The sequence below is a fragment of the Melospiza georgiana genome, chromosome 1 (assembly GCF_028018845.1).
Source record: "Melospiza georgiana isolate bMelGeo1 chromosome 1, bMelGeo1.pri, whole genome shotgun sequence".
Taxonomy (NCBI): Eukaryota; Metazoa; Chordata; class Aves; order Passeriformes; family Passerellidae; genus Melospiza; species Melospiza georgiana.
Window position 1 is genome coordinate 153,224,632 of NC_080430.1, and position 25,772 is coordinate 153,250,403.

At 50.3% G+C, this 25,772-nt stretch overlaps 1 protein-coding gene across 1 annotated transcript; it reads left to right on the forward strand.

Moving 5' to 3' along the window:
- RHPN1 (rhophilin Rho GTPase binding protein 1) lies at positions 1-25,571 on the forward strand. The gene is made up of 15 exons (XM_058035097.1): positions 1-844; positions 8,693-8,811; positions 13,066-13,194; positions 15,359-15,434; positions 15,714-15,791; positions 16,656-16,780; positions 17,441-17,607; positions 18,082-18,269; positions 18,375-18,531; positions 20,584-20,703; positions 22,577-22,771; positions 23,011-23,087; positions 23,801-23,947; positions 24,798-24,956; positions 25,043-25,571. Exons 1-15 carry the CDS (start codon positions 755-757, stop codon positions 25,238-25,240), a joined length of 2,025 nt encoding a protein of 674 aa, XP_057891080.1. The 5' UTR covers positions 1-754; the 3' UTR covers positions 25,241-25,571.
- Positions 25,572-25,772: the final 201 nt, after the last annotated feature.

The window sequence follows — 25,772 nt, forward strand, 5'->3', positions numbered from 1 at the left end:
GATTTTGGGGGTATTTACGCTGTGAGGGGAAAGGGGGTTTAACCCCTCGCCCCGTCTGGGATCGCTGTATAAGGTGGGTTTGAACTCGGTGTGTTTAGGGTAGTTCTAAAACGGAGTTTTGGGAGGATTTAAACTTCCCTCCCCCCCTATTTAGGATAGTTCTAAAAGGGAGTTTGTGAGGGTTCGCCCCCATTTGGGGCAGCCCTGTAAAGGGGTTTTAAGAGAGTTTGGCTCCCTTCTCATTCCGGGTCTCCGTTTAAACCCTCCCCAGTTCCATTTAGAATAACTCTTTTACGGGGAGTTTGTAAGAGTTTAAACACCCCCCTATTTAGGGGACTTTGGGGGGGTTAAACTCCCTCTTTCCCTTATCCAGTTATCCAGGATAACTCCCTTATCCTCCTTATCCAAGCGGGTTTTGGGGGAGTTTTAAACTTCCCCCATTTAGGGTCTGGTGGGATTTAACATCCCCCTACCTTGGGCAGCTTTGCAAAGGGGGTTTGTGTCCCCTCTTCTCCCTGAACTATTTCTGCTCGGAGGGAAGCTGTGGGCTCACATCTGGCCAGATGTTGAGTGCAGGGGGTTTTGCAAGAGAACAGAGCAGGGCTTAGGAGGGGTTTAAGCCCCTAGATAGGACAGGGCTGGGATCTGGACCCCGGTGGGGTCACCGAGCCCCCAGACCCCCCCTGTGAGCTCAAGCAGGAGCCCCCCAGCTCCAGCCCCCCGTTCCCAGCCTGTGGATGTCACATCCCTGGAGATGATGCCCCCCGAGGAGGAGAGCCCGGATGGGGACAGGGACGGTGGCCTTGTCCTCCTGCACGGCCCGAAGAGCGGCAGCACGCGCAAGGTGAGGATGGCCCCATATCCCTGTCCCATCCCTAGGGATGGCTGTGCCCGTGGATGGGGGCACAGGGATGTCCAACCCCTGCCAGGGCTGGAAATGCTGTTGCTGCCCCATAAACAGCCCTAAGCAACGCCCTCCCAGCTCCTCATCCCTAAAACTCTGCTCCTGAATCCCATCTTTTCTGCTGGCTGCATCCCCAAGCTTCCCAGCACCTGCTTTTCACCTCATTCCCTGAGATTTTGGGGGTTTTTCCCTCTTTCTTGCCCCTGGGAAGCTGATCCAGGCAGGTGTTCCCTGGGAAGGTCAGGATGTGCAGGAGAGATGGGGCTGATTGCTCTTCTGGGGTTGTTGTTTAATGACCAACATTTGGGATGGAATCAGTGGCAATTGTCCTCAGGCTGCCACCAGCCCCTGATTTCTTGGGGCTGGTGGATTTCTTGGGGTCAGGGAGGATTTAGGGAGCAAGAAAATGTGGAAAACATTTATTTTAAAATCTATTTAAGTGTTTTTCCCATTAGTTTTGCCCCCTGAGGTCCAACAGGATAAACCAGCAGCGAGTTCACTCCATAATCTGAGCTCTTCTTGCAAAAAGTCCCAAACCTTAAAACACCCTTAAAAAAGAAAATCCCAAATAACCAAGAAAGGGGAACTCAGCCAAGCTCTGGAAGGGATTTTTTTTTTTTTCTTTTTTTTTTTTCCCCCTGGATCAATCTGATCTGGAGTCACTTGAGCCTGGGCTGCAGCTCAAGAGGTTGCAACCTTAAACCAGGTCGGGGTTTAACTCGGGGGCCTTGTCTAAGGAGCAGGTGCTGCTTGTAGGGGAAGATTAACAGGAGGGATTTGGGAATTTTTTCCCCAATTTGTTCTCTTTCGGTCTGGAGCACAAAGAAAAACATGGAAAATATTGCCGAGCTTTGGAGGGAGAACTGGGCAGGGCCATCAGCAGCCTCTGTCATAATATGATTATTTTTTAATTAAAGCAGCAGAACACCTGATGGGCTGTATTACTTTATTTTTGTTATTGTTATGTAAAAGAAATTATCAATACAGTCTTTTCCTGCTGTTTTTATCACCCTGACAACATCAGGAGCGTGGATCCATATTTTCTGTCTTGCAGGGGATCCTGAATGCTGCTGAAAAAGTGATTTTTAATCCTTATTGGGGTTTTTTTGCCAAGTTTTCTGTCCTAGGAGTGAAGACTTAATCCACCTGTTTCCTGCTGGCACCTTGCCCCGACTCTCTGCTTCCTCCACCTCCTCAGAGCACTTTCACTCTCTGAAAATTCAATTTTTAACTGCAGTTTGTGCTGTTCAAAAACACCCAATCCCCCAGATTTTTTATTCCCACCCTGGGTTTATTTTTTTTTTTCCTTCCTCTTGCTGACTGCATGAACCACCAGTGAGGCCACTTGGGAAATTTAAAACCTTAATCCTCCCCTCATTTGTTCAAAGGCTCTGTGATGTAACCATATTCGCAATAAAAGGTTTTAGAGGTTTTAGCTGCTCCTGTCTCCCACAGAAATGCAGCTTGGAGCCAGGGTGCTCCATGAGATTAATTCCATGGCAGGGAATTTCCTATCTAAATGGATTTTCAGGGAGTAAAAACCCACTTGTTGTCACTTCCTGCTTGTCTTATAACAGCTCATATTAATTTCTTAAATGCTTCTGGCTGGGAAAAAAAAAGGAAAGAAATTCTGGATAACCCTGGGAAAAAAAAAAAAAAAAGGAGGATTTCCAAGCCTGTTTTTGTGTGTGGAATGCTTCCCTGGCTTTTGTTTTCCTCTCTGTCCCACGGGATAATGTGGCTGAAGCAGGGTCACTTGGCCACTTCTGCTGTGCTGGCCTGACTCAAAAACTTGTGGATTCCAAAGAGGAATAAAAATTCCAGCTGACAGCTGTGACTCTGTGGAAATCCTTTAAAGATCAGTGTGGTTGTAGAATTCAAACAGGTGCTCAGAGTTATCCTATTCCAGCCTGGAATCATCTGTGCACTTGGGAGCTTCCTGTTTGGAGGAAAAAAAATCTGTGTGAGGAAGTGCTGGTGCTGCTGAGAGGGCAGGGAAATAAATCCCTGATTTATTTATTTTATTTTTTGGAGTGGGATGTAGGTGTTCAGTGGGAGAAATTTATGGGGGTTGAGGTTGGAGCCACAGACCATGGGCCCAGAGGATGGGGTTGGGATCGTGGATTGGGGTCCAGCTTTGGGCTTCCCAACAGCAGAAGGAGCTGGAGCTGATGGAGTCATTCCAGAGGAGTTCACAGAGATGCTCCAAGGGCTGGAGCCAGGCTGGGAGAGCTGGGAATGTCCAGCCTGGAGAAGGGAAGGATCCAGGGAGAGCTCAGAGCCTAAAGGGGCTCCAGGAGAGCTGGAGAGGGACTTGGGACATGGGATGGAGGGACAGGACGCAGGGAATGGCTTTGAACTGGAATAGGGTGAGATTAGATGGGGTTTTGGGAAGGAATTCTTTCCTCTGAGGGTGTTGAGGCTATGGAATGGAATTTCCAGAGAAGCTGTGGTTACCCCATCCCTGGAATGTCCAAGGCCAGCTTGGAAGGGGCTTGGAGCAACCTTGGGATAGTGGAAGGTGTCCCTGCCCATGGCAGGGGGGTGGAATTCCGTGATTTTGAAGGTCTCTTCCAACCCAAACCTTTCCATCATGCCTTCAATATCCCTTTTCCTGTCAGGAAAGTGCCTCTACGTGTTTGCTCACACCCACAACAGTGATCCAGACTGGCTGGAGTCCTGCTCTCCTTCATTCCCTGTCCTTGGGAACAGGAAGGTGTCTCCTGGAGGTGGGGCTGCCTGTGGAGCTGAGCTCAGCACCAGCTGATGACTCCTCTTCCCACATTATGGATGTCTCGAGTCTCTGCTCAAATTAAACTTCCTCAGTTTCTCTCTGGGCATTCCCCAGCCTCCCTAATTGAGAGGAATCCTGGTGGTGACTCCTTTGTGGCCAAAACTGGCCTTGGACATGGCCCAGCTTGGTCCAGTCTTGGACAGCTGAGCTGTGGAGCAGCTTCTGGGATCCAGCCAGGTTCTCCTGGTATCTCCAGGAGATTTTGTTGAAATTCCTGTTGGGAATTACCAACCCCTTCCTCGTTTCTCTGGAGAGATCCATGCCTGGATTTTACCAGCACATTCCTGATCTGTGCCTCAGGAACTGAGTCTTCATCTCCATTTCTCTATTTCTTGAAACTTTAACAGTATTTCCAAGGATCCCATTTTCCCATCCCACATTTTACTTAATATCCTTCAGTTTCATTTCTTCAGAAGATTTTTCCTGCAATTCCTGCTGGGGCTGTAACTCCCAGTTACCGACCCCTTCCTGTAGAGAGATCTGTGCTGGATTTCACCAACACGTTCCTGATCTTCACAAACTGGGTCTTCATTTCTCTATTCCTTGAAATTTTAACAGGACTTCTAAGGATCCCATTTCCCCTGCCCACATTTTACTTAATATCCTTCACTTTCAAGTTTCATTTCTTCAGGAGATTTTTCCTGCAATTCCTGCTGGAGGTAAAACTTCCAGTTGCCACCCCCTTCCTCATTTCTCTGGAGGGATTTGTGCCTGGATTTCACCAACACATTCCTGATCTTCAGGAACTGGGTCTCCATTTCTCCATTCCTTGAAATTTTATCAGGACTTCCAAGGATCCCCTTTTCCCTTCCCACATTTCACTTAATATCCTTCAATTTCATTTCTCCTCTGTTGCTTCCAGCTACAAAGGAGCAGAAACAATCCCTTTGCCATGGAATTACTGGCTTCCACATCTTCCTGCAGGTGATTCGGTTTGTCCCCGGTGCCTTGTCTTTGTCACTGAGGTCACAAATCACGCTCAGGGTGTGGCTGGCACCCAGGAGTCATCAAAGTCCACGCTGAGTAAACATTCCCTAAGGACTCCAAACTGCCACCCTGGATGGGCCCTCTGGAACTGGGAGAGGTGGCTGGAAGTGACAAAAGCCCTTGAGTCATTCCAAACATTCCCTGCAAAGATAAGGCTGGAGAATCTTTCCCCTCCCTCACAGGGGAGCTTGATTCCCTCTGGAAAGGGTCTGAGGGAATCTTTTTTTCCCTCATGTGGAGAGGCTGGATGAGGATTTTTGGTTCCATTGTCGCTTCCATGTGAGGGATTTCCCCTGATTTTTTCTGGGCCTCAAGAGCCTTATTCCAATAAAATCATTGGATATGGGTTGGAATGGACTCGTTGGGATCACAGAGTCCAATGTTTGTCCCTAATCCTGCTTTGTCACATGTGATAAACATCAGGGCTGGCCACACCTCGCTCATTTTCATGGATTTCTGATCCATCATTCCCTAGGTACCAACAAAAGCTGCTGTTCCATGGCTCCTCCACAATTTATGGAAGAGTTCTGTACTCATTCTTCCTTTAAAACCAGGAGGGAAAAGTCTGAGTATCTCCAGAGCCCCTTCTTAAACTCCCCAAATTCCCTTTTCCAGGTGTCCCCAGGATAATACACCCCAAAGCCTGGATAAAAAAGCCTCTCTTTCTTCTGACCTTACAGGGGTGACCTTGAGAGCTTGAGCAAAGAATTCAGTGAGGAAAATCCCTTTTGGAACCCAACAGTGGAATTTTGGTGGGATTTTTTTTCCCCCTTTATGTAAGTCATGTTTAAATCCCTGGAAATTCATTCTGTGGTTTTTAGTTTTCATTGGAGCTCTGACAGGAAAAGCTTTGGGATCCTTTGAGCTGTTGGAAGGTGGAACACTCTTTGCTTGACTCCTTATTTTCCTCATTTATATTTGGATTTAAAGATGGCCTTTTACGCTTTCCTGGAGCCAAATTTCCTCCTTGCTCCAAGATTTGTGGAATTACAACATTCCTGTGATGCTCCAGGAGCTCCTGCAGATGGAGCTGGGTTGTTCCTCATGGAATGATGTTTCTATTGATCTGTGCAAGCCAGGGGTGATTTCTGGGGATCGAGGAAGAGCCTTTTGAGGGAAGATGTGCAGCAATCTCACATTCTTGCACCTTTCCAGCCTCATAAATGTAGAGGAAAACAAAATGTGTGGAGATGACAAGAAATCCTTGAATTCCTGACTTAACCTCACAAGGCTTTGCGTTTATATCAGGGGCTTCTGGTTTTCCAGCACCTTTTTGCTGCCGGCTTAGGAGCCTGGATAGGGATTGAGAACTCATCCCATTAAATCTGATGGAGAAGCCAGGAAAAAAAAAACAAAACCCTGAGCTCTGCAAACAGCTTTAGTGCTTCCCAGCAGGAGAAGTCAAATCAATTTGCTAAATCTTTTCATGGCTCCTGCAGGGAAGAGGTTTTTAACCCCTCTTGGAATATCTTGGGGAGCCATCCCAATGTCTTCTGCATCCCACTCCTTTCTTTCCTTCATTACCTTCCTCCTTTCCCTCCAGGCAAAAATCTTTATTTTGGGTTTGGATAATCCTTCTACTTATGCCTTTTCCATCGTCCCACCTGCACTTCCCAGGCCTCTTCCCTGTGTCTCCAGGTGGTTTTTGGTCCTTTTCCTCACAAAAATTCCCTAAAATCCTCTTGCTGCTTCTAAATAAATCTTTGCCAGGGATGGAAAGGACTCCAGGGTGCTGGAATTTGCAGGAAGAGATGGAGTTGGAGAAGAGAAACTTCCCACCTCTAGAGCTTTGCATGGATTTCTGTGGCTCTGGAGGCCCAGAGAGGGAACCTGGAACTGTCTCATTTGCATATATTTGCATATGTTTGTCTCTGGATCTGTCGTGCTCTGAGATTTCATCTTGAAATTTGAAATTAAACCTTGAAATTTTAATGAGCACCTTCTCTTTACATCTTGTCTTGATTTCCTGATCCTTTCCCCTTTTTTCCTCTGGTTCCTAGATTTTTTTTTTTCCCCTAGGGATCCAACAAGATGGATGGATTCCCCCCAGGACAAATCCAGAAATTACAATTCTGGATCAAACTTTCCTCTGTGTGTTCCTGAGTATCTCAGACCCAATATTTATGGAGGTGTTGGGGTGTTTTCCTCAAATCCCACTGCTTTTCCAGAATAATTGGGGTCTTATGCTTACAGCTTGTTCCTTTTCATCAAATTCATGGATCACTGTAAAGCATTAATCCCACAGATTTATGGACCAGCTGGAGTGTCTCTGATTCCTCAGTCTCCAAGGGACCAATTAGAAGATCCAATCTTTCCCTTAAATGAAAATCCCACTGTTAATCCCAGACCCTTTTCCAAAGGAAGCAGCGCTCGGTGGACTTCAAATACGAGGAATTAATTTTAAGGAAGCTGAAGTCCATGGAAATGCAAAAATTTTCTATTTCCTCCTTGTCAGGTCCCATTGGAGAGGTGATCAGGCGTTTCATGGAATTATGAAATGGTTTATGATGGAAGGGGCATTAAAGATCATCTCATTCCATGGGCAGGGACACCTCCCACTATCCCAGATTGCTCCAAGCCCCATCCAGCCTGGCCTGGAACACTTCCAGGGGAATCCACAACTTCTCTGGGAAACCTGTGCCAGGTTGGAATGAGATGATCCTAAAAGTGTCTTTCAACCCAAACCATTCCATGATTTTGGGATCTTCCTGTGATTTTCAGGCTCAGAACTTTCCATACTCTTAAACTTCCCAGCTTTGTGCCTTCCCAACCAGGGATTTTTTTTTATCCAGGGATCTTCCAGAGGCTCATCCCTCTGAATCTTCAATGGGAGCCATCCCCACTTGGGCAGAGCTTTAATAGCCCTGGATTTGGAGAGGCCCCATTCCCTGAGGCATCCCATAATAACCCTGTGAGCCAGAGGGAAATCAGGCGGCTGCTATTTCCTGAAGTCGAGAATCCAGCGTGTTTTCCCCGTCTGCAGAAATTCCGAGCCGGAGCCGCGGAAAGGATGGAATCAATTTAGCGCCGTGAGCCCCTCGTTCCTGCATCCCCCTGAACTCCCTGTGCTCCACGTCCTGGAGATGGCCTTGGGATCACGTTTCCTCCTGAGCTTTGGGGTCGTTTTGAGCTCATCTCCAGCCCCCCTGGGTCTTGGCTCATGTCCAGAGCCTGGGAATGGAATGTGGAATTCTTGTTCAGGGCTGAGTTTGGGAAGAGCTCAGGGAAAGAAATCCCTGCTGCCAACACGTGGGATCAGGGAATAAAATGGTTATTCCAGGGGCAGGGGATGGTCTGGGGGGTGAGAAACTCAATGTGACCTGGCCACGTGTGCTCACATCCCAGAAACTCCCCCTGTCCCAGGCTCATCCCACAGCATGGGCAGCAGGAAAATGGGAATTCTGCCCCTCTGCCCTGCTCAGGTGCAGAAACCCCACCTGGAATTCTGCATCCAGCTCTGGGTTCCAACTGCAGAGGGATGTGGAGCTGCTGGAGCAATTCCAGAGGAGGCCACAGAGATGCTCCAAGGGCTGGAGCCAGGCTGGGAGTGCTGGGAATGTCCAGCCTGGAGAAGGGAAGGATCCAGGGAGACCTCAGAGCTCATTCCAGTGCCTGAAGGGGCTCCAGGAGAGCTGGAGAGGGACTTGGGACATGGAATGGAGGGACAGGACACAGGGAATGGCTTCAAACTGGAATAGAGTGAGATTAGATGGGATGTTGGGAAGGAATTCTTCCTTGTGAGGGTGGTGTGGCACTGAAATGGAATTCCCAGAGAAAATTTGGCTGCCTCATCCCTGGAAGTGCCCAAGGTGAGGTTGGAGCAACCTGGTCCTGTGGAAGGTGTCCCTGTCCATGATAAGGGATGAAATTCCCTGATCTTTAAACTCCCTTCCAGCCTAAAGCATTCCATGACTCTGGGCTCTGAAAGTGCTCAATTTACAGAATCGATGGGACTTTTTGAATCCCAAAATGTGGATTTGGGATGAGAACCTGCCCTTGTTTCTCAGCAGGGCTGTGACCCCTTTGCCCAGACCCAGCGCAGCAAACTCCAGCACCGCCGGGCCCGGATCAACCAACAGATCAACAAGGAAATGAGGATGAGAGCGGGAGCAGAAAACCTCTTCCGGTGAGTCCTGACCCCCTTGGCATCCCCCTGGCTCTGGAATTTGGTTGGAGGCAGGAATAGAGTCTTGATATCCAAGATTCAGCTGGTGGAAGATTGTTAAAAATCAGGATGGGAGCAGATGGGATAATGGGAATGAATTTGTGGCTGAGATTGGGCTTGGAATGCAGAGCTCTGGTTTGAAAACCCGGGGCATGGATCCAAGGGATATGGAGCTGCTGGAGTGAGTCCAGATGTTCCAAAGGTTGGAGCCCTTCTGCTTTAGAACCAGGATGGGAACTGGGAATGTCCAGTCTGGAGAAGAAAAGGATCCAGGGAGATCTCAGAGCCCCTTCCAGTGACTGAAGGGGCTCCAGGAGAGCTGGAGAGGGAATCTGGACATGGAATGGAGGGACAGGACACAGGGAATGTCTCCCACTGCCAGAGGGCAGGGTTAGATGAGATTTGGGAAGGAATTCTTCTCTGGGAGAGTGATGAGGCCCTGGAATGGAATTCCCAGAGAAGCTGTGGCTGCCTCATCCCTGGAAGTGTCCAAGGCCAGGTTGGAAGGGGATTGGAGCAGATGGGATAATGGCAATAAATTTGTGGCTGAGGTTGGGCTTGGAATGCAGAGTTTTGGTCTGAAAACCAAAGGCATCTGAAGCTCTTGGTGTGAGTCCAGATGTTCCAAGGGTTGGAGCCCTTCTGCTCTGGAACCAGGATGGGAACTGGGAATGGGAATGTCCAGCCTGGAGAAGAGAAGGATCCAGGGAGACCTCAGAGCCCCTTCCAGTTCCTAAAGGGGCTCCAGGAGAGCTGGAGAGGCACTTGGGACAAGGGGTGGAGAGACAGGACACAGGGAATGGCTTCCCACTGCCAGAGGGTGGGGATAGATGGGATTTGGGAAGGAAATCTTGGCTGTGAGGGTGGTGAGGCCCTGGAATGGAATTCCCAGAGAAGCTGTGGCTGCCCCATCCCTGGAAGTGTCCAAGGCCAGGTTGGATGGGGCTTGGACAGACCTGGGATAGGGAGAAGTCCAAGCCCAAGGCAGGGGGTGGAACTGGAGGTTTCTGCAGATCCACCCCAAACCATTCCATGAAATCCAGCCTTAGAATCATAAATAGCTCAGAAAATCCCATCAGGATTGAGTCCAACCATTCCCCCAGCACTGCCAAGGCCACCATCTGTCCCCAAGTGCCACATCCACAGGGATTTTATCCCAAGGACAACTTTTTTTAGTATCTTTTGTGTTTATTTCGTTTTTCCTTAATATTTGGAGCACATTCCAGGCTGGACAGGTCATTAGTATTAAAAATCCCATGAATATGCCTTAAAATAGAATCTTTTGGGAATATTTTACTAACTTGTTGATTGTTTTTATCCCAAATAAAATAAAATAAAATTAACTTTCCGCTTTGGAACTGGAGTGATTTAACATCAATGGAGTGTTCCTGGAAGAAGGGGATAATGGTTAAGCCATAAAAAAAATTGGTGTTTTCCTGGGGGGGGAGATCCCACTGCTCCATCCACACTGCCGTGCCTCATTTAATTAAAGAAAAAAAGCCACAGAGCCACCCAACTTCTGCCTCTCCTGTGTTATATTAAAAAAAAAAACCAAAACCAAACAAACAACAGAGGGAAATGTGCTGGCTCAGCAGAAATCAGCCTGGTTCGGGTTGGAACCGGAGCTGTGGGAAGTGGGAGTGAGGAAAAACGGGATGCAAAACACATCTTAATTATCAGGGAAATGCACTGAGGGGGCTCTTTCTGTGCTGGCTCAGCACTCTGGGTGTCCTTCGGAGCAGCCACTTTCCCTCCCTCCCACCCTCCCACAAATCCAGCTGAGTAATAAAGTCGATTTCTCGGCATTCCGGTGCTCTGAGCTTATGAAATTTTGGAAAAAGGAATCATCAAGCTTGAAATTCAAGGATGAGGAGGAGGGAGGGGGGGATTATGTTGCAAGTCTAAAGGTTATTGCTTCAAAATTAAAGATTTGTGGTGCATGGATAAAATTCCTTTGGATCTTTAGCCTGGTGCTGGTGGAAAAAACTGTGGGTTGTCCAGCCTGGAGCAGTTTGGAGCTGAATTTGGTGGGATTTTGCCTTTAAATTTAAAAACAAACTGGCCTGATGCTTGGTAAAAACAATCCTGTTCAGCCTTTCCATGTTTTTTCCTGGAAAAGTTGGCAGGAATGGGGTGTTGTGAAAAAAATTCCATGCGGTATTTGCTCAGTGGATTTGTTTGCTGGGTAAATAAATGTGAAGAGCCAGAGGAAACCTTTTCCTTCCTGTTCAAACACTGGGATGGAGCGGAGGAAAGGGGGAGATAAAAATGCCCAGGTTTTTGGAACGAAAGAAAAATAAATCACAAAATAAATCCCAGAAATTCCCAGTGTCCTGGGCTCATCCCACAGGGTGGGCAGCAGGAAAAGGAGAATTCTGGAGAGCTGGAGAGGGATTTGGGAGAAGGGATGGAGGGACAGGACGCAGGGAATGGCTTTAAACTGGGGAATAGGGTGAGATTATATGGGATATTGGGAAAGAATTCTTCCTTGTGAGGTTGGTGAGGCCCTGGAATGGAATTTCCATAGAAGCTGTGGCTGCTCCATCCCTGCAAGTGTCCAAGGCCAGGTTGGCCAGGGCTTGGAGCAACCTGGGATAATGGAAGGTGTCCCTGCTTGTGGCAGAGGAATGGAATTTCATTATTTTGAAGGTCTCTTCCAACCCAAAGCATTCCAGGATTATTTGCTGTGTGTGGCACTTGCAAGTACCCCAGGAAAACCTTTTAACAGATTCCTGACAAAATCATGGGCAGATCCTTCTGGAAACTGTGCTAAGACACCTGGAAAATAATCAGGGGCAAAAAAAAAAAAATTGTTGGCAGCTGGGAACAAGGAGGGAAAACTCTCCTTAATCCATATGGGATGAAAATCAGACTGACAGTGTCCTGGAGGTGTTGGGATGTGGGGGAGATAAATAGGAATTAAGTCTTGGTTTATATGAATTAAATACTGGTTTATATGGAAACATAGGGTGAATTGCAGGAATGCTGAAGGATTTTTCAATGGAAGAGCCATGGGGATCTTTGGATGTGCTGTGGTTTGGTTTCATTTGTTTGGAATCAAAAAATCCTGGCAAAGGAGAGGCAGGAGGAGGCTCTGAACCACCAGATTTTCAAAGGAAAACCCTGCAGCTCCTTCTACTGCCCTGAACCAGGGCAGGGCAGGACCCAGAAGGATTTAATCCCTAAAAAATCCATGGCAAAGGCAATACTCTGGCAAAGCAGGAGGGAAGCCGTTTCCTGGTGGAGCAGAGCTTGTCCATGTGTTGTTTTCCCTGGATCCCAGCGTGGTTCAGCAGCCAGAGCCCCTTTCAGCTCTGGGTTATCTCTGCCTGCTTTCCTCTGCAGGAGATAAGCAGGGAATAATCAGCCTGGGAGCTTGTCCTGCTGGGAACAGCTGGAATCAATCCCTGGTGTTTACAGCTCCTGCTGGGAGCCGGGCAGGGAGGGCAGGAGCTCGCAAATCCTTTCTTTTCCACAAGGATTCTTTGCACCCAAAAATGAGTTTTTTCTCCTCAAATCCCATCATTTATTTGGGATGGGGGAGCACCTGGACTGGTCACAGCCCAAGCTGGAACTGCACTGGAGGTGAAGTGGGAATGGGCAAGGGGAGCTCTGGAGCAGGAATTCCTGGATGCTGCACTGCAATGGATTTTCCCTGGGCTCAGCCTCTACCTGGATGTTTGGACTTCCCTAATCCTGAAAATCTGGGAAAGCTGGGAATGTCCATCCTGGAGAAGGGAAGGATCCAGGAAGACCTCAGAGCCCTTTCCAATGTCTGAAGGGGCTCCAGGAGAGCTGGAGAGGGACTTGGGACAAGGGATGGAGGGACGGGACACAGGGAATGGCTTCCCAGTGCCAGAGGGCAGGGAAAGATGGAATATTGGGAAGGAAATCTTGGCTGTGAGGGTGGTGAGGCCCTGGAATGGAATTTCCAGAGAAGCTGTGGCTGCTCCACACTGCTGGAAGTGTCCAGGCCAGGTTGGATGGGACTTGGAGCATCCTGGGATAGTGGAAGGTGTCCCATGGCAGGGGATGGAATGGGATGATCCTCAGAGGTCCCATCCAAACTTTTCCAGCATCACCTGGAGAACCAGAGGCAAAATCCTGTGGGAAGGTTGGGCTCGACATGGATTGCCCTGCTGGGTAACTGAGTTTGAAGTTATAAATAAATTAATGGATAAAAAGAGGGAAATTTGATCCATTGGTTTCTTGCAGGGCCACCAGCAACCACAAGGTGAAGGAAACGGTGGCTCTGGAGCTGAGCTATGTCAACTCCAACCTTCAGCTCCTGAAGGAGGAGCTGGAAGAGCTCAACAGCAGCATGGATGTGTATCAGAATGAGAGGTGGGTCTGGGAAGAGCAGCCTGTTCCCTTGGGATTTCATTTTCCTACTATTATGGAATTTTTCTGGGAGCAAGGCTGGTCTCACCTTGTCCACCCTGTCCCATGGCCAAGGGTTGGGATGACCTTCAGAGGTTCCCTTCCAACCCAAACTTTCCATGGTCAGGGACAACAAGGTGGTGGCTGGAGGATAGGGGAGGATTTGGGCATGGGCCAGAATTCCTGGAAAATTCTCATCCTGATTCCCTTCTAGCGCTGCAAGGAGAGAAAAATCAGCTTTTCCTAGGGGATACTGGGGTGTTTTGGGATAGATGGAGCATCCTTTGGACACTGATGTCCCAAAGCAGGAGGAATAGGGAAGAAAGAACCATCTTCCCTTGTATTGATCCCCTTTCCTGACAATCCCACCAGAGCTCTTCCCAACAGGATATTTTGGTGATGGGAATCACCATGCCTGGAAGTGGCCAAGGAATGACTGGATGTGGCACTCAGTGCTCTGGGCTGGGTGGGATCAGTCACAGGTGGGACTCAATGATCTCGTAGATCTTTTCCAGCCCAAACAATTCTGGGATGCTGGGATTCTTTTCCTCCTTTTCCCTTCCTGAGGTGGACGGTGTTGGATGGCAGCGTGAGGTGTTGTGTGGGTGATGTGGCTGAGGGATGGGATGGGATGGGATGGGATGGGATGGGATGGGATGGGATGGGATGGGATGGGATCCAGAGGGACCTGGATAAGCTCCACATGAGCCTCATTAGGTTCAACAAAGCCAAGTGCAACATCCTGCACCTGACATGGGGCAATTCCGAGCGCAAATCCAGGCTGGGGGGTGAAGGGAAGGAGAGCAGCCCTCAGGAGGAGGATTTGGGAGTGTTGATGGATGAAAGGCTGGAAATGCCTCATCCACATGTGCTCGCATCCCAAAAATTCCCCCTGTCCCAGGCTCATCCCACAGGGTGGAAAATGGGGATTCTGCTCCTCTGCCCTGCTCAGGTGAGACCTCACCTGGAATTCTGCATCCAGCTCTGGGCTCCAACAGCAGGAGCAGGTCCAGAGGAGGCCACGGAGATGCTCCAAGGGCTGGAGCCCCTCTGCTCTGGAGCCGGGCTGGGAGAGTTGGGAATGTCCAGCCTGGAGAAGGGAAGGATCCAAGGAGACCTCAGAGCCCCTTCCAGTGCCTGAAGGGGCTCCAGGAGAGCTGGAGAGAGACTTGGGACAAGGGATGGAGGGACAGGACACAGGGAATGGCTTTAAACTGGAATAGGGTGAGATTAGATGGGATGTTGGGAGGGAAATCTTGGCTGTGAGGGTGGTGAGGCCCTGGAATGGAATTCCCAGAGAAGCTGTGGCTCCCTGATCCCTGGAATGTCCAAGGCCAGGTTGGATGGGGCTTGGAGCAGCCTGATCCTGTGGAAGTTGTCCCTATCCATGGCAGTGGGTGGGAATAATGGATGATCTTTAAAGCCCCTTCCAACCCAACCCATTCCCCAGTTCCACAATTCCACATTTCTGTGTCCATCCACGTGCTTTTCCAGGCACATTCCCTATCAAGGCTGCTCAGTTTTCCCAATTTGCCACTTGCTTGCCCTGGTTTGAAAAGAAATCAGGAGCAGCAACAACAACCCCAAACCCTGCCCAGGCCAAACAAACGCCCCTTTGTTTATTCCAGACATTGGATTCCAGTGGAATTCTCGTTAGGAAATGAGCAGTAATGGCTTTCTGCACTAATTATAGCTCCTAGAGCTGTTTGTTCCAAGGAAAATGTGGGTGCTAATTCCCTGCCTTGCTCTCCTGGTTTTCATAACTTCCTTTGCTTGTTTTCCTCCCCAGTTAATGGTTGATTAATGAGTTGCCAGCAATCTGGGGGGATAATGAGAGGGAGCTGTTGTGTTGGTGAGGGCTTGATCCTGCCTTGCCCACCCAACATCCAGGATTCCTCTGAAAATCAGGAGCTGGAAAGATAAGATGATTTTGGGGGGTTTTTTTAGCACTTCTTCTCCTATGCTGCCATTCCCAAATCTTTTTGGGAAGAGCATTTTTCGATGTGGAGTCTCTTAATAGGAGCAGCGCCAGCCCAGGGCAAGGAGCTGCTTCCTTTTAATCTCCAACCCACAGGATCCATCCAAGATTTTGAATCCAACCACCAAACAGGTTCTTGTCTTCTTGCAGTGAATCCATCAGCGTTCCCATGATCCCTCTGGGACTCAAGGAGACCAAGGAGCTGGATTTGCTGGTACCACTCAAGGTGAGCTTTGGGGTTTCATGGATCGTTGCTGAAGCGGCTGAAATTCATTTTCCCATTTGGAAAAGCTGCCAAAAAAATAAATGCATGGTAAAGAACTGGACTTAAAGCATGGAAAAGTGGGAGATGAAGGTCTGGAGATGCTGGAGAGCAGGAAAGGGAGGAGATTATTACTTAGTGGAGGTTTTCTTGTGGGCAGAAGTGAAAAATTCTTGCACAAAATTGCCAGAAATATCCCTTTAAATAATAAAAATCAAGATTTTCTTTTGTTTCCCAATCCAGGATTTCATCAGTGAGCACTATGGAGAGGAGGGTGTCCTATATGAAAAGGAAATCAAGGAATTCATGGAGCTGCGACAGGTTGGTGTCCCTTGGCTTCCAAAGTTTGCCTTGTCCAGGATCATTCCTTGGAGATGCCACATTTCCTTTGGGGGACCCCCTCATCCTTTCTTCAAATTCCATATTTGTCCTTGCGTTTCAGGCTGCAGCATTCCCACTTGGGAATGTTTATAGGTTCTTGGATTGGTTTATAGGTTCCATAATATTATTGGACTTGGTTTATAGGTTCCAAAACATTACAGATTATTCAGGAATTGTTCATTTTTCCCTATCCTCAGTGCCCTGCTGACCTACAAATGAGCAGCAATAAAATTTATAGTACAATCATTATTTATGGATGTTAATTCACCCCTGGCAAGGCTGAACAACTTCTGTCTCTCTGGATAGGCTTGGAGAAGAGGGAGTTTAAAGCAGTCTGGGAAAGGAGGGGAAAAAATCCTGTTTATTCCCTAGGATTTATAATATCAGAATTTCCATGAATTTTTCCAGCACAACTCCCAGGCTGCTGCTTCCACATTTGAGTGTCCCAGCACCCAGACTTTCCCCATGGATGAAACTCAGAATCATGGAATAGTTTGGGTTGGAAAGGCTCCAACCCATAAAGATCATCCAATTCCAACCCTTTCCATGGGCAGGGACACCTTCTACTATCCCAGGCTGCTCCAAGCCCCATCCAACCCAGCCTTGGGCACTTCCAGGGATGGGGCAGCCACAGCCTCTCTGGGAATTCCATGCCAGGAATGGAATGGAATCACCACCTTCACAGGGAAGAATTCCTTCCCAGTATCTGAGCTATCCCTGCCCTCTGGCAATGGGAAGCCATCCCCTGTGTCCTGTCCCTCTGTCCCTCTTTTCCCATCCCTGTCTCCTCTCCCGTTCCCGCAGGCCATGCGCACCCCGAGCCGCAATGAGGCCGGATTGGAGCTCCTGATGGAATATTACAACCAGCTCTACTTCCTGGACAGCCGGTTCTTCCCTCCCTCCAAAACCCTGGGCGTCTTCTTCCACTGGTGGGTGCAGCTTTCCCTGTCCCACCCGGGTTGGGAAGGAGTCAGGATCCAAATTTCCATTATGGAATCTCTGCCAGAGCTGGTGGGCACCAGGATCTGGATTTGCTGTTGCCTTGGGTGGGTTAATTTGGGGTGGGAAAGGGAAACACAAATCCCGTGGGATGTACCATGATGGGAATGATGTCTGCAAGCCCACCTGAGCACTGAAAACCCTGCAGGCTCCTCCTGCATCCATGGGAATCATGGAGTGGTTTAGGTTGGAAAGGGCCTACAAGATCATCCAGTTCCAACCCTTTCCATGGGCGAGGACACTTTGTGTGGGGCATGACAGGGACAGGAATCAGGGATGGGCTCAGGGATGCACCAGGATCTGAAGTTAAGGACAGGATTTGTCCTGAACACAGCTTTTTTAATCCTCTTTCCTGCCTTCCTTTGCTCCAGTGTGGAAGCAGGACTGGGAATGAAGAGCCCTGGGATTTCCCCACCTGGAGGTCACTGACAGGGAGACAAACGAGACAGGGAATCATGGAATGGTTTGGGTTGGACGGGACCTGCAAGACTGTCCAATTCCAACCCTTTCCACGGGGAGGGACACTTCTGCTTGGCTGCCTGGGGACCATGACAAGGGGATGGGCAGCTGTTGGCTCTTCCCTTCTCCAGGTACGACTCCCTGACGGGGGTCCCATCCCACCAGAGGGCTCTGGCCTTCGAGAAGGGAAGTGTCCTCTTCAACCTGGGAGCGCTGCACACCCAGATCGGAGCGCGGCAGGACCGCGCCTCCCTGCCCGGCCTCAACCAGGCCATTGATGCCTTCCAGCAGGCAGCTGGTGAGTGCCTTCCCCTCTTCCTCCTCTTCCCAAAGGTGGGAATGATCCACAGAAGCTCAGGAAGGGGTGGGAGCAGTTGTAGAAGAGGTGCTCCCAAGGGGTCACAGATGGAGCGTGAGGTGGCTCCACGTTGGTTGTGTGGGTTGGGAAGAGGAGTTGGGGTGGTCCAACAGCCAAAAAGGATGTCCCCCAAAAGGATGGCATGCAAAAGGGTGTCCCAGCTGTGGAGAGGAGAGATGCTGATCCATCTCCCTGTGGAAAAAACAGAGCCTGGAACTGGGATCACTCAGGGCTTTGGATAAGGAATTGAATCTAAACCATCCTTGTGGTTTAGATGGCAAGGGTGGGACCTTAGATCTTCTTACCCACCACTGATGGTGAGGGGAACCTGTTCTTGGAGGGAAACCTGCCTGATCCCAAAGTTTGATTCTCTCCCTCACAAGCTCACTTCCAGGAGCTTTTTTCTTCCTCCAGGTGCCTTTAACTACTTGAAGGAAAACTTCTCCAACGCTCCCAGCCTGGACATGAGCGCAGCCTCCCTGACCATGCTGGTGAGGCTGATGGTGGCCCAGGTCCAGGAGTGTGTCTTTGAGAAGATGACCTTGCTGCGTGCCCAGAACGACTTCCTGGCCCGCCTGCAGCTGGCTCAGGAGGCAGCAAGGGTGAGGACTTTAGGAGGGAGGAGATTTGGTGCGATTTTGTGGTTGGCAGGACCTTCCCAGAGAGTACAACCTGCATCCCATCTCTTCTCCCTCTCCTCTTCCCAGGTGGAAGATGTTTATTCCCTGGTACACCAGACCATGAGCCAGCCCCACGTCAAGGACTACGTTCCCTTCTCCTGGACCACCATGGTCCAAGTCAAGTCGGAGCATTTCAAAGCCCTCTCCCATTATTTCGCTGCCATCGCCCTCTGTGACTGCCCCGGTGAGTGTCCAGCCTGGAGGGAGCTTCCTGCTCATCCAGCTACTAATTCCACTTTATTCCTGGGTTTTGAGGAGGGTTTCCCAAAAAAAAAAGATGTTATGGGTATAACACCAAAGTTTTTTGAATGCTCTGAGCTGAGGATCTTCTTTGTGGACTCAGTGATTCATCCCCAAGGCAGATTTTTCCATACTCCTGGTTTCCACAGGGAAAAGTCCTTAAGAAGGGGAAGAAAAAGCTGCTGGAGGAATGTCACCTGCTGTCCCCTTTGGGGCTGGGTGGGGAATGAGAAGTCACCTACCTGCTTTGGGTCATCTTGTGTTGGACCAGCTGAGGGCTTCAAAAATCCAAAAATAAATCCAAAAATACCTTGGATTTAACTTCCAGCCTCATGGATGGACGTCCTGGGAACCTCAGGGTGGTGGCAGCAAGGTACACGTGGTTCCATGGAGTCACTTGGAGCGTGACTTCAAGATGTGACCCTTGATCCCCATCTCTGCCACCTCCAACAACCTGGGAGCAATTTTGGGATGGAGCAGAGGATCCGGGGGTGGGCAGCAGATGCTCCTGGTGGCCTTTGGTGTCACCTGGTGGGTGGCTGGGAAGATTTTTGAGGGCTGGCTGCCAAAACCAGCGCTGTGACCAGCGGCTGCCAGACTGTCCTCACACCCTCCCCCACTCCAGAGCCTGCCCAAAATCTTCCTTGTGCCATGTGGGCGTTGCAGAAGCTGGGCTGAGCAAGGAGATGGGAGAGAGGGGGGATAATGTGGAGCTGGAAGGGCTTAAAGATCCAAACAGGAGAGGATGATGATGGAGATGGGATTCCATGGGGTACCAAGGGGCAGGGCAAACCTTCCCCCTAAAATTTTTGTTGTCCTTAGGCACTGTGGGAAGCAGAAATCTGCAGGAGATGCCTAATTTAGGAATTTTTTTGCCTGCTGTTGGGATCTCATGTTCCTGCTCCCACCTCTCCCTTGTCAGAATAACAAATCTTCTGCTTCCATAACCAGCTGGGAATAAATTCCTTACGCTGCAGTTTCATCCCTCAGGGATGCTGACATGGCAGGAGCTGGCACAGGGAGAGCCAGCCCTGGAGCTGCCAGTTCCCAACCCTCTGGATCCCTGTGTCCACCAGGCTTTGAGATCCTCTGTTTGGAGCAACAAAGCTCCCAGGAATATTTTGGGTTGTTTCTTATCCCAGTCTGTGTCCAGGGAAAGAGGCTGCTGTGCCTCTAAGTGAGCCAAAGAGGGTTAGGAACAATTTGGGCTGGAAAATGGGTTTAAAAAGTGGGATTTAAAGTGTGGGGTTTGGAGAGCCTGGGAAAATTGCATCCATCTCTGGTTTTCTATGGAATGACCTCCTTGGTTGCACTGTGAGATAGAGAAAAGGCTCCAGGGAGACTTTAAAGCCCCTTACAATGCTTCAAGGAGCTCCTAGAGAGATTTGGGACAAGGGATGGAGTGCCAGGACACAGGGAATGGCTTCCCACTGCCAGAGGGCAGGGATAGATGGGATACTGGGGAGGAATTCTTCTCTGGGAGGGTGGTGAGGCCCTGGACTGGAATTCCCAGAGAAGCTGTGTCTGCCCCATCCCTGGAATTATCCGGGACCAGGATGGCTGGGACTTGCAGCCAAGTGGAAGTGTCCCTCCCTATGGAAAGGGGTTGGAATTAGATGATCTTTAAGAGCTTTTCCAACCCAAACCATTCCATGATTCCCTGATTTTGTTGTCTCATTTGTCTCCCTGTCAGCGACCTCCCAGAGCTCCCTATTCCCAGTCCTGCTTCCACACTGGAGCAAAGGAAGGCAGGAAAGAGGATTTAAAAAAGCTGTGTTCAGGACAAATCCTGTCCTTAACTTCACATCCTGGTGCATCCCTGACTGGAATCATCCCTGGGCCCATCCCCGATTCCTTGCAGGCTGTGGTTGAAAGACAGGAAGGTGCTGCCAGGGCCACCTGAATATGGATGTGACCTCCTTGTCCCCACTGCCACCAGGGGCTGGGTGGCCCTGACCTCTCCCTAATCCCATCCCCATCCATTTCCTTCCCACAGCTCCCTCGGACGCCGAGCTGCTGGAGCAGGAGAAGGCTTTCCTGCAATTCCATGTCACCATGCCAGAGGGGCCATCACTGCGTGTCCTGCTGCAGGATCCCGAGGAGAGGAGGAAGCTGGGTGAGCACGAATTTCTGGATCCCACCCTGATTCCCACAAATGATGAGGTTTTAGGGGGATCTCTCCATGCAAAGAGGAATTTCTCAGGAGATTTCTTCTCCTGGGAAGTAGGAAATCATCGCAGTCCCCACGAGGGTGTGAGGACCAACTCGTGGTGCTTGTCCCAACCTGTCCAGCTCTGACAGGAAAAATTCCAGGTATTCCAAACCAGGTAACATCACCCAACACTACAGAGAAATCCACAGGGACACAGAGATCCTGGAAGCTCCTTGGTTTGGGCTGACTTGGCTGGAAAACAAGACACAGCAGATGCTCAGGGGGTGGCTTTTTCAGCTGCAGCGAATTCTTGGGAGACAAGAACTTCTTCCCATGCGGGATTTCAGCTCCAGGGAAAGAACAGACGCTGCTTATTCAGCTGAAGTCGTGTTTTGGCAGCCCCTCCTCAACAAGGCTGCACCAAAAGCAAACTCAGCACTCAGAATTTGGGGTGTTGCCTCCCCCAGGAGCTCTTTTCCCTCCTTGCACACATGTGGAAGGAGGCTGATCCCACCAGGAATGAGTTTGGCCTCAGCAAAATCCTTCAGGATGCTCAGCCAGGTTTTCACTGGAAACCTTCAAATAAACCCCAAAATCCAAGTGGTTTATGGTGACAGCACCCCAACACCCTCAGATGTGGTTTGCATCAGCTTTTCCAGCTCTGCCTGATTTTCCTGGGGAAAACAGGCTCTGTTCAACCTTCCTGGTAAAAAATACATGTGCAGACACCAAGCTCAGCTTGGATTTGGTTTACAGGAAGGGAAAAACTCAGAGAGGTTGTGGATCTCCATCCCTGGAGGGGTCCAAGATCAGGTCACAAAGAGCTTGGAGCAACCTGAAATGGTGGAAGGGAGATGAGGGAATGTCCCTCCCTATGGAAGGGGGGTTGGAATGAGATGAGCTTTATGTTTTATTCCAACCCAAACCATTCCATGATTCTATTATTATAATTACACATTATTTCACAATTTATAGGTTTCACAATTTCATAAATTAGATTTCGTAATTTCATCATTTCACAATTTATAGATTTTATAAAAATTCTCAGTGGGGGGAATCTCCTCTCTGTTTTCCATCCAACCCCCAAAACATTCCCTTGGTATTTAAGTTCCTCTGGCTGTGGATTCCGGGAGTCTGGAGCAGCCCTCATCTCCCTGCATTCTGTTGCCACCGTGTGTCCTGAACGTGAAATGCCACAGGCACACGTGTTTCCATGAGACACACACGGAGAGAGCTTTTCTGGGAGTTTAGCCTTGGATACGGCTGCCTTGGTTGCAGTTTCCCACGGAGGAGATGCTTTGCGTTGATATCCGTGGGTCCGTGGAATTTCAGCTCCTCTTTCCCGACCACTTCCATTTCCCGGGGGTGGGAACGCGCTGAAGGCAAGTGGAGAGGAGCAAAGAGCAGAGGATGGAGGGCAGGACCTGCAGGACAAGGAAAAGGCTTAGCCTAGAAAACTGGGATGTGTTGCACCTTCCCAAGGAGGACAGGGCTGGCTTGTTCTTCGTGTTCCCATTCCCGAGGGATCTGAGGCGAGGGAGAGAAGTTAATTTGCTCAGGAGATTGAGGTTAAGCGTGAGGAGGGACGTCGGGGGTGGTTTTTCAGGAACATCTGCCAGCTCTGCCGTCAGGGGAGCGAAGTAGGTCACCCTTCAAGGTCCCTTCCCAGCCCTCCATCGGGCTGGGACCGACCCCATTTAGGGCTGGGAACGTGACTGGGCTGTCCCTGAGTCACAGCAGGGTGGTGGCACCGCTCCTGAAATCCGTGGGCAGCCGAGCGGGAAACGGCGCCGGAGCTGCCGCTCCGTCGGGCTGAGCTCCCTCTGCTCCCTCGCAGGCAAAGCTCACCTCAAAAAAGCCATCATGAAGCACGAGGAGGCCATGAGGATCCATGGATTGTGCAAGATCCTAAGGAAGATGGATATCCTGCAGGAGGTCCTGTCCTTTGCCCACAAACGCTCCCTGAGCAAATATTCCGAGATTGACCACGAGGAGGATTTCTTTGAGACGGGAGAGGCTCCGGACATCCATCGTGAGTAGGGGTTTTTGGGATTGTGGGTGGGGAGGGGGTTTGTGGGTGGGAAGGACTCCATGGGGAATTGTGCTGTGGAGGGGGGTTGGCCTGGATGATCTCTGAGTTCCAATCTGAACTATTCCAGGATTTGAGGTCCTGGCTCTTATGGGATCATGCTGTCCCTCTTTGGGATGGCAGCAGCTTCCCCAACTGCCTGAGGTCACGCCCTGTCTGTGCTTTTCTCTCCCTCCCATCAGCCAAAACGCACCAGAAACCCGAAATCAAATCCCCCAACTTCTCCCAGGTGAAGGTGACCGACCTCTTCCACAGGCTGGTACGTACAGCTCCAGGAACGGGAATATCCCGAGGGAGCAGCCGTCTCCTCCTCCTCCCCTGCATGCTCTGCTTGCCTGGATTCCTTCCTCCTGCAGCCTCTTCTCCCTGTCTCCAGCAATTTTGCAAGGAGGAGCAGCAGGAGGAGGGCTGGGATCTGTGTCTGTGACACAAATGGGTCACAAAGCTCCTCTGGCACGGGAATTTTGGGTGGGCTTTTCCCAAGAGATCCTTGGGAAGAAGGGTTTTGGTGGCAGCAGGCACCAGGAAAATCCCACTGGAACTTTATCCATGCTCTCTTTAGGTTTTTAGGGTCCTGGGATTCAGGACAGTGGTGGGATCTGTGGTGGGGTCATCCCCTGAGTACCCCAGGGAGAGTTTGTGCATCTCAGCCCCAGGGCAGGCAGGAATATCCTGCTCCTGTAAGAATGGAAAAGCAGAAAAAGAGGGGGAAATTGGAAAGAACTGGGGAAAAGTGACCGTGAACTGGGGACCTGTCCCACCACCCTGCTCCTGGACCAACCCCTGGTGGCATCCCCCAGATCCAGACAGCCTCAGCCCCCATCATTTCTTCCTGGATGAAGGGACTGTTTTCCCTGCAAAAGACAGGATTTCTTCTGCTGCCCCCTCCCCATCCCTGGAATTGGGATTTTACAAGGGTGCACAGTTCCAGGGAGCTGAAAAGATGCATTCCATGTTTCTGCCTCATCCCAGGGCCCCCTGTCCGTGTTCTCAGCCAAGAACAAGTGGTATCCAGCTCGGAGAGTCCACCTGATGAGAGGAGAGAACGGCTTTGGGTTCACGCTCCGAGGAGACTCCCCCGTCCTCATTGCCGGGGTCATCCCGGGGGGCTGCGCTGCTGTGAGTACCCCAACTTCTTGCTATTCCCATGGGAATGCCACAAGGGAGCTGCCTGGAGGGATTCCAGGTGTTTTTTAGGTCTTAAAACGGTTCAGGAGGAGACTCATCCCTGCTGGAGCTCAGCCTGGGGTTTGCAGGTGGGCGTCATGAAATGATTAATTTTTAGGAGATAGCTAAGGAGAAAACATGGAATTTTGCTGTTTTTAACTGCTGGAAGCCCATCCAGCTCCCTTGTCCCTCGTGTTGGGATGTGACAGTGGCTGGAACAGGATGGCACATCCAAAAAACAGAGGTAGCTTTGTTTTCCATGAGAAGATGCTGGAGAATCCTGGTGAGATTCCCTAAGGGTCTCTCTGCTCCACTCCCAACCCATCCATCCAAATCTCAGCATCTCTGGAACAACACTCTCCTTAGCAGCAGGAAAACTCAAATCTCCCCAAAGACTGGGATATGGACCGGATATGGTCCATATCTGGAGCAGAGTTGTGTCTTCTCCTCAGCCTGGAGAAGGGAAGGTTCCAGGGAGAGCTTGGAGCCCCTTCCAGTGTCCAAAGGGATCCAGGAGAGCTGGAAAGGGGCTTGGGACAAAGGATGGAGTGCCAGGATGAGAAGAAATGGCTTCCCACTGCCAGAGGGCAGGGTTATATGAGTATTGGGAAGAAATTCTTGGATGTGAGGGTGGTGAGGCCCTAGCAGATGTTGCCCAGAGAAGCTGCGGCTACTCCATCCCTGGAAGTGTCCAAGAAGCTACCTGGGATGATGGGAAGTCCCTGGTGGGACTGGATGATCTTGAAGGTCCTTTCCAAACCATTCCAAGATTCTCTTGGACGTTTTCCCTCAATCCCTGCAGGAAGCTGGGCTGAAGGAGGGGGACTACATCATCTCCGTGAATGGCAAGGACTGCAAGTGGTCCAAGCACGCCGAGGTTGTCCAGCTCCTGAAGAGCACCGGGAAGGAGGGGGTGGACATTGGAGTCATCACCCTGCAGGGCTCGGATTGTCCCAAAGCCGTAAGTCTCATCCCACAGGGATTCCTTCCTTGGAGCTCTCTGGGTGCTGCCCTGGCTTCACTCCCCTCTCCACCTTTCCCAAGCAGATGGACAGGAAGGCAGCAGTGATGTCCTCGGGATCTGGGATGCTGAAGAGCAACAAGGAGAACAGCAGGAAGAGCCTGATGAACAGCAAGAGCGCCAGCACGCTGCTGGTGTGGAGCAAGAAGAGCAAGAGGAGCAAGAAGAGCACCTACAGCGGTGTCCCCTTCACCGCCGTGGGGGACAACGAGGCCATGTACTGACCGTGCTCCGTGGTGTCCCCTGAGCTCCAGGACTGGCTGCCTGCCCGGGAAGCTTCCCAAGCCTGGCTGGGCTGTGAGGACTCCCAGACCCGGGAATGCGCCGCTGGTCGGATCCGCGCCGAGAGGTGAGCGAGGCACCTCCAGCCTCCCAGCTCCTGTGTCCAACGATCCCCTCAATCTGGGGGAAACTCGGGTTTATTGTTAATTTTGGGATGATTTTTTTGTTTTGTTTTCAAGGGGGTTGGGGGAAGCTGTGCTAAAGCAGGGCCCGGTTTGTGTCTTCTGCTTGGCCAAAGCCAGCCCCAGCCATTAAAGCAAAAGTGTCACCTTCTGTAGCATCTCCTGGGCTTTCTCTGTGAGGTACAAGATGGAGCTGCTCTCCAAGAGCTACTGGAGGAGTTGAATCCTTCAGATGAATCCTCCCAGACTCCCATTTTTTGGGAGAGGGGACAGCACAGGCATCGATAACTTGTGGTGATCCCATCACAGGGTCCAACCCAGGCCTCATCTCCCAGGTGGGGCTATCCCAACA

Bases quoted from the DNA above. Each gene is read 5' to 3' on its own strand.
- RHPN1 (XM_058035097.1), top strand. From the start codon at position 755: ATGATGCCCCCCGAGGAGGAGAGCCCGGATGGGGACAGGGACGGTGGC. The intron at 8,812-13,065 runs GTGAGTCCTGAC...GGTTTCTTGCAG, and splicing joins GGAGCAGAAAACCTCTTCCG to GGCCACCAGCAACCACAAGG. The intron at 18,532-20,583 runs GTGAGTGTCCAG...TCCTTCCCACAG, and splicing joins CGCCCTCTGTGACTGCCCCG to CTCCCTCGGACGCCGAGCTG.